General features: G+C 36.5%; 1 protein-coding gene across 2 annotated transcripts in view; it reads left to right on the top strand.

The window, feature by feature from the left end:
• LOC148312236 (inositol polyphosphate-4-phosphatase type I A) overlaps positions 1 to 13,976 on the top strand; it is a 35,748-nt gene that overhangs the window by 15,015 nt on the left and 6,757 nt on the right. For both annotated transcript variants that reach the window (XM_088277621.1, XM_088277620.1), the window contains 11 exons: positions 350 to 506; positions 949 to 1,048; positions 2,233 to 2,460; positions 3,050 to 3,637; positions 4,472 to 4,666; positions 6,297 to 6,425; positions 7,949 to 8,237; positions 9,394 to 9,581; positions 10,639 to 10,850; positions 12,565 to 12,661; positions 13,611 to 13,797. In XM_088277621.1, the coding sequence (XP_088133747.1) occupies positions 350 to 506; positions 949 to 1,048; positions 2,233 to 2,460; positions 3,050 to 3,637; positions 4,472 to 4,666; positions 6,297 to 6,425; positions 7,949 to 8,237; positions 9,394 to 9,581; positions 10,639 to 10,850; positions 12,565 to 12,661; positions 13,611 to 13,797 (2,370 nt within the window). The remainder of the gene's footprint in view (positions 1 to 349; positions 507 to 948; positions 1,049 to 2,232; positions 2,461 to 3,049; positions 3,638 to 4,471; positions 4,667 to 6,296; positions 6,426 to 7,948; positions 8,238 to 9,393; positions 9,582 to 10,638; positions 10,851 to 12,564; positions 12,662 to 13,610; positions 13,798 to 13,976) is intronic.

Here is a 13,976-nt window from a genome sequence, read left to right as displayed (position 1 = left end):
CTGGCGTTTATTCCCTCGATCGTCCCCTCTATTATTTTGTGCAGGAAACCCTCTTGTCTTAGTACGTGGGCAATCCGTTTGGCGCGTCTCTTGGAGATAGTCGCCAGTAGGTGCTTCCTTTCTTTGATTAATCGTAGTACCTCATCGTTGGAGATGTGGTCTCTCCAGGATATCCCGAGCATTCTTCTATAGATCCACATCTCCATCTCCGTTGTAAATATATCTGTATATAAAAATATGGAAGTCTGTAGCTGATGCATTTGTTTTGCTAAGCGTTATATGCTGTTACATCAAGAATGCAATTGGTATATTTTAGTCAGTTTTATTAATAAATGAGTATGAATTTCAGACGACCCCTACCTCGAGTTTGCACCGGTGAATCTTCACATACAGAGAATGTGGGTCCATAATGACACCCTGAGCAAGTCAGGGTTTTACGATCTCATAACTGTCGGTTCTTTCTCGGCGCCTTGTCAGAAGTTTGGACGATCCGGAGGCTTATTTCGGTAAGCGCAATCTTTTATTCTACTTTTTATTTACTAGATGACAACTTTTAATAACACATTGTTTTCGGGAAACACTTAAAAACGTCCTTTGCCGTACTGTTGGTAGAGAGCGGCAGACGCTTATAAGCTTTTTATTTGCTTACTTTTGGTAGAGCACAAGAGAATCATCACAAACATCACAAACACCCAGACCAATTGAAAATAAATCTTGAATTCATTTTGCAACTGGCGGGAATCAAACCCACGACGCCAGTTTTGCAGTCAAGCGTCTACCCAACTACGCCATGGCGCCTGCTTGTGATTAGTATACTGAGGGACTGTCCGAGTATAATTAGGGTGGGGTTGATGAAAAAACCTCCCGACAGTTATTACAGCAAATAACCAAGTCTTATTCCAAAACTGAGTTTTATATGTATGCATGTATTTTGATTACCACTTTCAGTTTGGTGCAACAAATGAAAACTGTGGCACCGAGCGCAGAAGACACTCGGGTGGTGCAGGCAAGCGAGGCGGTGCAAGCGATCAAACAACTTCGAGGAGAGGTAAATATTATTATCAAATATCACTGGACTGATTGAAACTGACATACAAAATTGCCGCAGTCTATGCTACTTAATAATATAAGTTTTACTTAGTAAATACCGTATTGTAAAATCTACTGTGACATGTGTTTCGATGCATTCCACATCATTTTCAAACACCGTATGATGTTTCATTATGTGACACGTGTTTCGATGTATTCCACATTATTTTCAAACACCGTATGATGTTTCAAAATGTGACACATGTTTCGATGCATTCCATATCATTTTCAAACACCGTATGATGTTTCAAAATAATGCGGAATGCATCGAAATACATTTAAAAAAAAAGTGGTATTTACTAAGTAAAAACTTAAATTAAAAATGAATAGATTTTACCACAAAGTGATTGCTGAATCCATTAATGAAATTACCCTACTTAAGACTAGAGCTTTCCATAGAATATCAAATTTATATCATTATATAATTTTTTTTGCAAGAATAATTTTTTTTGAATTACCTAACGTCCAAGTGACTTTGAAATCTAGCTACGGCTTATGCAACACAGCTTATCATGACCCTACTCAGGCTTCAACTTTTTAAGTTTCATAGGCTATGCCTACTTGTGAGTGGATTTACTCTTTACGTTTAAAGTTACTATAATTTCATGTAATTCGTGAGTGAAAATTCTAGGCAAAAACACTCGCTAGAAGAAATCATTGACAACCACACTACTCTATATATATGATCCAATTTTCGAAACATTGTTCTTGAATCACTAGAATTTCACTAGTGACATCTATTAGTGAAATGAAAAAAATATATAAATATATATATAATGGATTTTTCAACTGATGTGAAAATTTTTATTTATGTTTTGCTTAGTAAATACCACTATTTCTTAAAATCTACTGTGACACGTGTTTTGATTCATTCCGCATCATTTTCAAACACGGTGTTTGAAAATGTTGCGGAATGCATGAAAACACGTGTCACAGTAGATTTTAAGAAATAGTGGTATTTTATAAGTAAAGCATTAATTAAAAATGGATAGATTTTACCACATTGTGACTGCCGAATCAATTAATGAAAAAATGATGTAAAATTGCAGAATTGCAACGGTATGCATTTAAGGGTTAACCCTTAAATGCATACTGTTAAATGTGAAACGTACATTATTGATAACATATCACTGATCTTGGCAGGTGGTGCGAGCGATGCGCGGGCTGCTCCGGTTGGCGTCGTGCCGCACAGCGGCGGGCATGATGCCTCTGGCGGAGCAGATGGTGGCGCGGACGCGTGCTCTGCTGTCACTGTGGGATCCAGGGCAGGTGGAGGATGCGCTCGCCTTCATCGAGCAGCACAAGATCGCCAACCCGCCGGCTGAGCCCCCGTCCCCTACTACCTCGGATAAAAAAATTCCTAGGCCGCAGGTAATGTGTCATTTGAATGATTTCTATCTAGTTATGTCTCATAGTAGTAGTTATGTCCGCCACCGTGGTGTAATGGTTAGCGTGTTTAGCTACCGTGCTGGAGGTCCCGGGTTCGATTCCCAGGGGGGGTTGTAAATAATTATTAGTGATTTTTACACTCTAAAATTTATTTAATATTGCCCAGGAGTGATCACCTTGCCTTCATGTAAGTAATGATCGAGATAACACTTTGTCAATACGATGCAGTGCCCTGTGCACCATTGGGTGCGTATAAGGGTTAGAAGAAGTTATAGTACTTATGCTGGATTAGAACTATCAACAAAATTTTTTTTTTTACTATTTTCATTTTTTTTACTAGAGGAGTTTTAGTTCTTTGTCCATATCTGCTTACTATGTAAAGCATATAAAATTAACTTCCTGTTTACCATGGTTTACCATAGACATATGTTCTCAAAGCCAAGTAGATAGTTATTCAGGGCCCTCGTAAGGTGCCATATTTTATAATAACCTTTTGAGGTTTTCTTATAATGCCTTTATTCTGAGATGAATATGCAGGAAGAAGATTGATTAGCATATATTTTTCTTCTAGGTTTTGTCACCATTCAAGCAGCTAACGCAACAGTTGAGCTTGCTAGACTTGAAAAGTCCTGAAATTGAAGATTTTGCAACGCCATCCACGCCCCAAAACCAGTGGCCAAATCCAACTCAGACGTCTTCCAGTGTACCAAACAACTTTCCCTCTGTCTTCAATCCCCGACAACTGACAGAAACCAAAGGGAATAGGCCTTGTGATAACACCAAAAATGAGCCCGCCTTGAAAGCTCAAGATGCTAAATCTAGCAATGGTGAACTTAACTTTCATCCGCAGTATTTTGTGGATGACTCCGACGAAAGGTTAAGGCTCGGAGAGTTTAGAAGTTTCAATTACGTCGATGAAACTTTAGAGTGCGTGGCAAAATCTGAAAGCAGCCATAATTTAAAATGTGATGAGAATCCTTTTTCTTCCCTCAATATCGGGCAGTCATTCGATACTCGCAAGGAGTCCAAAGAGTTTTATTCTCTGGATTGTAGAAACATGCCGAGCAGTGTGGAGTGTCCTCTTCCTCCACGATCAGCCGTTGATTCGACTGAAAATGGTGATGGTAAAATCACAAGCGACGATCACAAAGAGACAGAAGTAAGAATATCTCAAAAACTTTAAAACATCATATCTGGATGTCCAAGACAAAATGTCATTATTTCATATTTCAAAATTGATTTTTACCACAGGTATTATATTTAGATCAGTCAAACTTAGAATACTAACAATATTTTACACATTTTTATAAATTTTTCCTTATGGTGCTAAAATAAAAATGACATTTCGGTGTTGGATAGTCAGTACACAATAAAGCATTAGCAATTTTAAATGGGAAAAATAAGAACATACATAGCTCATCCCCTCAATTAATTGTAATTGTAGTAAATAATTATAATAATTGAGATTAATTTGCTGAAAACATTAAAAAACCGTTTGGCAACGCTCACGGAACGGGTATAGACCCGCTCTGGTTGCAAGCCTAAGAGCTTACTGCTGCCTGCCGCTACTATTGGTAGTGACCGCACTCCTCGCACTTCCACAGTGAAGTATGCAAGAGTGAGATGCGAATATAGTGTCGTGCTTCCCGCACAGTCTTCACGTATCGTCGATATCCAAGGTCGAGGCACTAACAGCGCTGTTTATTACCTAATTTGTTTTCGATTTTCATAAAATTCAGATTATTATTAACATTATTTTTTAAATCAATGCGTAAATACACTATTGAGGAATGCGTAAATATACTACCTGAAATCTTAACCTTGTATTTATAGAGATATTGATGGTTGTTAGAAGCAATGTGTAGTAGATACCCAACACAGGGAAGGGAGGTTTAATTAAGCACTTTTTGGCTCAGACATACAGGTGTTGTTTCTTGCCATAGAAAATAATAACATTTTTGCAGATTTCAACTTAATTGTTACATGTTTCTAGAGTGCTTCATTCTCTGATGAGTCTTCATCGGGAGTGAATGGATGTAATAATGACACCATTGCCAAACAGTTCTTAGACATGCACGCTATGTCCAGCTCTCCTTCGGCCAACTACTACCAGCCCAACGATGAGCCGGAGCCTTGGGACCTCACGCAGCTGAATGTAGAAGCCAGCGTCATGTGCCTTGTCAGCAAGGTACAGTAGAACCTCTGTTATCCGGACATTCATTATTCGCATAGTGGAATATGCAATTTTTATGACAATTTTTAATTGGACCACAGTAAAACATATTTTACCAAAAACAGTTTGTCCCTGACAAAGACCTTATATAATATATTAAATGTACTAAAGCCTCAATGCCAATAAAGGTTCTTTTACTGACTCACTATACATTTTCCGCATCATTTTCTAACACCGTATGGTTCAAATACCATACGGTGTTTGAAAATGATGCAGAATGCATCGAAACACGAGTCGTAATAGATTTTAAGAAATAGTGGTATTTACCAAGCCAGATTTAAATAAAAAATGTATAGATATTACCACACAGTGACCGCTGAATCAATGAATGCAAAAAGAATTAAATTAATTGAGCGGATCAATACACACTCAGCTTTGAGGACTGTATATACAATTTTTGACATTTTCTTCAGAAGACTGAAAAATTATACACTATGCGTTGCGTAATATATAATAATCTCCTCCCTGTCCAGTTCGATGCTCTATTTTATTACATAAATACATTTACTGAAATCCATTTTCAATACTATGCACATACATGATTGTTGCACATGCGATTTCTCATTAGCAGCGATGTATTAGCAATGTCCACCCATTTTGATTTATACACCTAGGAATGCATAGCACAAAAACACATCTAAAAACTATACATTTTTAACCAGTCACTACTCTTATCAACAAAATCTTAAACATTCAAAACATTACTTAGTTTATACATTTTTGTAATATGTACAACTCAAATAAATTATTTTGCTAATAAGCTTATTCTATTGGTACATATACTTGTTTGGCTGTCTTAATGGTCAGTGCGTTTGACTACTGTGCTGGAGTGGGGTCAAAATAATGTGACTTTTCACTCTAATATTTGACTGGTACCTGAAGCACAGGACTATTTACCTTTCATTCATATAATAAATGATCAAGATAACACTGCTTATACACGATGCAGCACACTATGCACCATTTGGTGCAGATAAGACAAAAAAAGAAAATTGATATATTTTTGTATTACTAATCCATTTTTGCACGATTTAAATTATGTTTTTTTATTTAATTAAAATATCAGAAAGAGTGTAAACGATATATATGTAATTGTATTATTTAAATGTAATATACAAATGTAAATATATAAGGTATTATAATTTGTGATGCGTTTATTTATTCATTTGTGATTCGTTTGTTGTGCGTGAGATTGTGATGATATTTACTTGTAAAGCCAAATCAGATAAAATGTCTTGTACACTTCCATGCTGTTTGTTTAAAAAAATGTTAACGGTGCGATTATTAAGCATTTGAAAAAGTATGGCAAAAGCGTGTGACCCCAAAAAAAAATCAATAAAAAAAAATATTATTTAAGTATATAAAATCACTAGTATGGCAGGTATCACCAAAATTGGGTGCTTTGCCAAAAAAAAAAAAAAAAAAACTAACAACGGGTGATTCAACCCTTTGTTGGTTGAATAAACAAGGTATAGGTGTACAGAGGTACATACAAGGTATGTTTTTTGGTGGGAACTGTGTGATGGTGATTGTGGTGAAGTTGTGAAGCCATTCACAGTACCCTTCAAATGATTTTTTTTTCCAGGTGAAATTCCTCTGCGGAAGATGTGGCAGTCCAGCTGTGAGGTTGAGAGGACAAAGTGGCTCTATGTCGGCGTGTTCCTCCAATTTCAAGAGGGTTTCCAAGAACGGGTTGGCCACTGCCAATGAAAAGGTGATCATTATCAGTCTTCATATGGTGCTGTGACACGTTTCACTCAAATGTGATCAAAAATTATATTTGAAAGTCAAGCAGTTTTCAAAAAGGTTTGGCTGAAAGAGTTCTACGGGACTCCTATAGTCTTGTCACATGATTAGAGTCACAACTGCATAAGTCAATGATCATCAAAAGTTCTGAAAAATATAACCTTTTTTTATATTTTACATTTGTGCAAACATCACAACTTAAAATGTATAATTGAAGTGCTTTTTTTGGTAGGTGCACTTTTTTAGAATACTTTGATAAAAATTATCTCAAGTCATGGCAATGTCGTTGCACAGTATCACTGCTCAATGTTTAACTGCAGAAAAAATTACATCTAATTATTGAAATAAGCAATATGTATAAAAAAGAAAATAGTAAAAGCTTGTTAATTTGAAAATTATAATTTTTTTCTTAATTTTTTTTAATTTTTAAATTTATAATTTGAATTTAGGAAAAGTGTTTAGTTTGATTGATTTCTTTTATTGATAGTTACAATAAACACATATTTCTTGTAAATATATAAAATAAAATCAATAATTGATTTATAATTATAAAAGGTGCATTCTGTCACTTTACCGAAAGAGTTGATTGTCCGTGTTAGCACTTTTAGTTATGAATTTACATAGAAAATTATTTTTTAAAGTCATTTTCTTTATAATTTTGAACAAAATATTACGGCAGAGGTAGAGAATAACTCACGGATTTTTTTAATGTCCCACAGCCTCATCAATTTTGTCAACTGAATACCCTATTTTGCACATTCTATTTCCAATTTAAATCTCTCCCTTTCAAAAATTGGACATACTCACACCAAATGAGGGACATCCTGCGATAATGTGTCATTATATTCACAAGCAAAATATTGTCTTATTCCAAAATGGAAGAGGAGCTCACAGTTTGAAATCAGCGTCGGTTTATTAAACAGGTAGCTTTCACAGTACAAAAACAAGTGTATCCACTTTTGTGCAAATCTTATAGGGGTTGCATCCCCATGCCAATATCCCCCAGCATACCCCCCCTTCAGCTCTCTAGCCTTAGCTTGGAGTCATAAGTTAACACACTTCAGATGGGAAAGGTATTTCCATCCGTTCGGTTGATTGATGCTTAAGGACGAAAAGGGTATTTTTTACCTTCTGCGCCATCCTCATTTCAAAGGCAGAAAGAAAGAAATTATCAGAGGTGTTTATATGAATATTATATACCAATCTCTTTGTTAAGGTCTTAACTATATGTGCATAATTATCAAATCCCATCATCAGCAGTCCACAAGCGTAAAAAAATACCTGTCCGAAATGTGTTAAGCTGTTGGGAATATATTTTTTTAAATTTTTTTTTAAGATGTGTATGTAAATATTTGTGAGATTTAACGTTTTTTTTAAATATATATATTATACTTTTAAAATTAACGAGTTTTTACTGTAGTACCTTTTTATAAAATGTTATTGTAGGTTTATAGTGGGTTAATATTATAATCCATTGTGATTTCCCCGCAGAATATTGTTACCAACCAACCACAAACCGATAAGTCAGCCAATGTGGACCCTGAGGGCATCAAACGTAATATCCGACGAGACAATTTAACGGAGAGTCAGGGCGCATCCAAGAAGGCCGATGATGGAAAAGAATGTCCGGAATATATCCACATTCCCCTGAAGGGTGAAGAGAATGGAGTAAACTCCAAGAATCAGGCTTCTTCCGCAGCGACAGAGGCTGACGAAGCCCTCAACAAGACTGTCGAAACCGTAAACAGGGTCATGAAGAAAGGAAATAAATTCACTGATGGTAAGTAACACACAATCAATAATTAAAAAAAAAAATTAAACATTTGGATAACCACTTAATGAGTTTTATTTCATTACACACAACTAGTTTCGAAAACTAACAGACGTTCTACAGAGTTTTACTTTTCACCTGCAGATAAAATTCATTAAGTGGTTATACAAGTGTTTATTTATATTTTTTTTTATCAACATTCTGAATCAATAAATAATATAAGTTATATATACATGTTTTCAAACAAAATACATCAAATGAAATATTTTTAAACTGAAATAAAAGACCCGCGGAAGGCAGAATCAACACCTTATTTTAAAAGTTAACCCATTACCGTTTACCATACACTGCTCATTTTACATGCCTGTGTGCACCACCTCTTCAGTGTGGTTAGTTTTTTTCTCTTCTACACACCAACTTACACTAATATAAAGTGTACACATTTGAAAACAATATGAACAATTAGACAATTAAATTTTCTAATTTGATCTGATAATTATTAACCTTTTAACCGCGTTAACTTTGTTCCTGAGAGACGCCCGTGCCTGGCGGTATTTTGCCTTTATTATGTATTTACTTAAGAAACGATTTATTTTCCTAAACAAAAACGTTCAATGGGATTCATTGTGCTTTTTTGGTACTCTATAATACACTTGTGTCACATTATTCTTGAAATATATCGTAATATAAACAAATAGGATCGTAACATAAATAAATCAAAGCACGCATTGTGTGTCACTCTTACCCACTGGCGATGCGTAGCGTCGAGAGTGAGACAGATATAGGGCATGATTATGGCGCGGACTAATTACCGACCTCCAGAAAAATCAGGGATCTGTTCTTTTATTTATCCTTGTGATGTTACAAATTATTAGTCAGATATTTCAACAGATGTCATAAGGCCAAGGATTGACATATTATTTTATCCAAAGTTCCGCACCATGAAAAAATCCTTCCAAGTTGAACTGAGGTTCGAAACTTGGAGCAAAGTAAAAACACATACTCTTATGTCAGCCGCGTATGGGGCATGTTTTGTGAAAACACATACGGTTAAGCGAGCCGCGTGGATCCGGTTAATGTAAAAAATATATCACGAGATATAAAGAGGCATAATTATAAGCATTATGTTTGTATGATAATGTGGTTTGTGCTATGTGGTGTATAGGTCTGGTGCTGGCCGACGTGTCAGACTGGGCGGCGGAGCTGCGCCCTTCCATGCGCAAGCTGCGGCAGGCCATGGACGGGCTGCTGAAGGGCGGCCGCCTCGCTCACGCCGTGCTCCGCGTGCGCGGACCCTCACAGCAGCAGGCCGTGGCGCTGCAGCTGCGCCGGGACGTGTGCTTCTCCCAAGCTGTAAGTGGCTCTGCTCCAAACTATTATTTTCCTTTGTGACGATACAATATGATACTGCTCCTAACTTTGGGATTCTGATTATTAAAAAAAAATTCCAATGTCAGACAAGAAGGAATTATTTAATGTTTTTATATGAATATTATGTTTTATATTTTATATGAATCTCTTTATTAAGGTCTTAACTACATGTATATAATTATCGAATCCTGTCGCCAGCAGGGTCTGCAGGCATAAAAAAACACCCGTCTGAAATGTGTTGTACCAAAGACATTGGTACGTGATATTCATATAAAAACATTGAATAATTCCTTCTTTTGTGACATTGAATTGAATGTGGCCGGCCCACAAGGTAAAAATACCCTTCCCGTCCTTAACCCCTTGTGTGATTTGTCCAAATACAATTCGGGTATGTATTTAGCTGACACAGTGATTTGCCCAGATCCAGTTCGGGCACATCGTACACGAAACTTTTTATAGTGATTTACCCGAATCCAAATCGGGTCATTCCCCCACCAGTCTAATATAATAAACCCATACTTCCTTTGTTTTTTTTTCTTTCCTAATATTGTTTATTTATGTTTTATACTGATTTATTATATTTCAAAATATGATAAAAAAAAACATAATAGTGAAAAAAAAACGGTAGCTTTTTTTGACCCACTTTTTTCCAAGAGGTTTACCACAGAAGTGGTTAAGTATCAATCGACCGAACGGGTAGATATACCTTAGTGCAGGCATGGGGAACATTTCTATTTCAAAAGGCCACATTCACTTATCTGATTCAACATGAGGCCGCAGTAAAGAAAACTTTGACACCCCGCCTATAAACTAAATATTTTAATTATATCATAATATAAATTGTTAAAAATGCAATTTTAAAAAATATGTAAAAAATGCCTATTTACAAAAATTGGCATCAGCCAAAAGGCCGCACTAGAATAGCCAAAAGGCCGCATGCGGTCTTAAGGCCGCAGGTTCCCCATGCCTGCCTTAGTGTGTTAAAAATGTGTCAGAAGCTAAAATGAACAAATTTAATTTTTTTAAATTTCCATCCCAGCTAACCTCGCTGATAACGGGCCTCGTGTGCTGGGTGTGGAGCACGGATGCGGACACGGTGGGCGCTCTGCTGCGGGCCGGCATGGGCCCCCTGTGCTCCGTGCAGGGCCTGCTCAGTCTGCACGGCAGCGAGGTGTCCATGTGGGGAGACATGGTCATCGCCGTCGAGGACCTCAGGACCGTGGTCTTCCAGCTGACCACGTGGGACCACAGGTAGAAAAACTATTCTGACCCAATAAATAAAGACTTGTATTCATAAGTAATTTATCAATGATACAAAAGGATGAGAAAGGGTGAAGGTTTCCCCTTCCCTTACCTGCGAAAATGAACTGAATATGATTGCAATATTGATTAATTTTTTTTTTTAACAAAATGTCATTTACGTTACTATGTAACCATTTGCCAATGCCGCCTGTACAATGCCTGCATTGCTCCTGTTTTCTTATACCGTTGTGAAACATGACACCTTACAAGGGCACAGAGCAGCCATGTACTGAGCTTTGAGAATAGGTGTCTGCCGAGAATCTTAGGCGTGCGGTGGTTTGACTTTGTGAGGAATGAAAAGATAAGGCGTAGGACGCCGCAAATCTTGGTCACAGTTGTCATCAAGAAAAGGCTATTCAGTTGGCTTGGCCATGTACTCCGCATGCCTCCCGAGAGCCGCCATCAAGCTTGCCTCTTTTACAAGGCATCAGATTCGCGCCACCCAGGACGACCACTGCTGACAATTCGTTGGCAGTTCTCGTCGCGGACGCATATCTGACTTGGGAGGATGCAAAGGAGCTGGCAGCCTATAGAAAAGCCTGGAGACAGTTTGTGGACTCCATATCGTAGTCGTACAGGAGAAAGTGATTAACTAACAAAATGTAAGATGTTCAGGAGGGCCATTTAAGTCACTTTTGCTTGGCAACAAAATAAATATCAATGCAGTTAGCCATTTTTAAGAAGTCCATATATTATACTTCCAAGTTTAAAATCCTTTGGGATTTTTTTCGGGGCAATATTAAGCCAGTAAGATATCAAATAGTCAATGATCACATTTTTGTAAGAAATGCACTTGGTCACTTTCTCCTGTATGACTACGATATGCTCTGCATAGGGATTGGAAATGGGTTAATAATATGTAACCATTTGAGATGCCCCAACTTTTTGTTAGGACAATCATTACACAGGCATGCAAGCAACACTATCCACCACTAGCATTGTACTATTCACACACACAACAAATTATTAATATTTTTTTATTTTGCGAAAGATCAACATGCACTAAGGGTGGAAACTGGTAGACTAAAATCTCAACGAGTAGTACATAACTGCAAATGTAACAATTTTAACCCTACGCACTGGAGTGCTGCCACAGAGGCAGCATACGTGGTTCGCCGTACTACTTAAGTTCTGCCTCTATGGCGCTAAGAAAATAAAGTTAATGCTCAATATTTTTAATATTTTGGTTTTTTACTTTTCGATATAATTAAACCAGAATCAAATAAGTATGTACAATTAAATAGTAATATGTCATGAAATTTGTTTAAGTTATTATGCACATTCCAAAAAAATTTCCAGCACAAAGAATTAAAAAAAAGGTCTACCATAAAACCAATGCTTTTTGAATAATATTGAAGTTAATAATAGCCCTTTTTGTTGTTTTTTATTTCAGTAAACAAGTTGTTAAACTTATGTCTTTGCGATATTAATTTTTAATTAAGGCGGTTTCATAAACATAATACTTAGACCAAGAAACTATACGAATCATTTTGTAAATGTCTCCACAAGTTTTATTATTTAAAAATAAAAACAGCATTTGAATTATAAGTGCTATCGTTTGTACTCGTTTGGGTCTACTTTCGTTTGGAGGATAGGGTTTGTCCACACTCTCCGAGAGTTAAATTGATTATGAGGAACTACTGTACTGAGTTTTTGTTTTCAGGCGGACAATAATGCCTCAGATCTCTGGCTCACGATTCTCCATCACTGTGACTATTCCAGCACCAGCTAATGTATACGCTCAACTACCTACAAAACAGGTAAATGTAATCACTATGCAAAATGGCACTCACTAAGACAAAGTCTAGTTTTATCATTCAACTGTACGGAAGATACTTATAAATCAATACATAGTATAAAAAATAAACCCATACATTTTAATAAAGAATTATTACAACATTTTGAATGTGTCTAAATACTTGTTCACAAAATCTGGATTATCTCCAAATACAGGAGTTATTTTCATATTATTTTTTGACATCTCATCAAAGATGAAAAAGAATAACGAAGTCTGGGCATTTACCGGGCTGACGACCGTCATAGGCTGGTTTGAGTGATCAATTTACACACGTGTAACATTCACCAATTCTACCCATTATTGACAACCACACCACTCAAATTCTTGGGAAGTTCTATGTATATGAAACAATTTTGAAACATTGTTCTTGAATCACTAGAACTTCACTATAGACATCTATTGGTGAGATTACCAATAGATGTCTGTAGTGAAAATTTTTACATTCTGTAAACTCATACCAGGGATAGCGAGCCTTTTTTGCAAGTTGTCTAAATTTGATTTTACTTGTCGCAGGTCACATAGGTCACATAAGTAATAACTCAAGCCTGGTGACATTTGTTTCTAAAATGGCACTTGTACTGCCATCTTAAGTTATATTTAAACCGTAAAACCACGCTTCAGATTATTTTTCTGTTTTACTCGTGACATATCACTTAAAACAATATTTGTGAGACGTCATTGCACTGACACTGTCAAAGAAAACCCATAAAACATGGATAATATTGATATCAATCATGTTTACTGGTGTGATTCCTTTTTATCATTCAAGAAGATTTTATACTTGTAGCATTGACTGTGATATAAAATTATAAAGAATTTAAAAAATTTACAAATAAACTCACTCCCCGGATACAGTTTTGTCTGCAGAAACTCACTCCTAGACAGGTTAAGTAATGATGTATTATTTCCAGGCATCCTCATTCACGATTACGCCGCTGTTCTTCAATGTCGGGATCAATGAAAAAGCAACCTTTGCGGAGTCATTTGGATCCACCGGTCCGCAGGACAGGTCCAACGCCGACAACTTCGAGAGACTGAATGAATACTTTCTTCGCTTCCGCAAGTTGAGCTTGGCTTCCAACTTAGTGACTACCAGAGGTATTTTTTTTTATGGAGATTTTTGACTGCCCTTTAATTTTTCTTTAGCTTTATACCTTGAGACTTTATAACCTGATTTCTATATTTAAACACAAGCCGCTTAGGCTTACCTGAAAGCAAGAAGCTTTCTAGGAACATAACCAATACAAGTACTTAAGAATCACCATGTTATTGGTCCA

This window comes from Brachycentrus maculatus, unplaced genomic scaffold, assembly GCF_059751285.1.
Source record: "Brachycentrus maculatus isolate JH-2025_06_01 unplaced genomic scaffold, ASM5975128v1 h1tg000048l, whole genome shotgun sequence".
NCBI classification, from domain to species: Eukaryota; Metazoa; Arthropoda; class Insecta; order Trichoptera; family Brachycentridae; genus Brachycentrus; species Brachycentrus maculatus.
The sequence above is the reverse complement of the archived record's forward strand: the minus strand, read 5'-3'. Positions and strand labels throughout refer to the sequence as shown.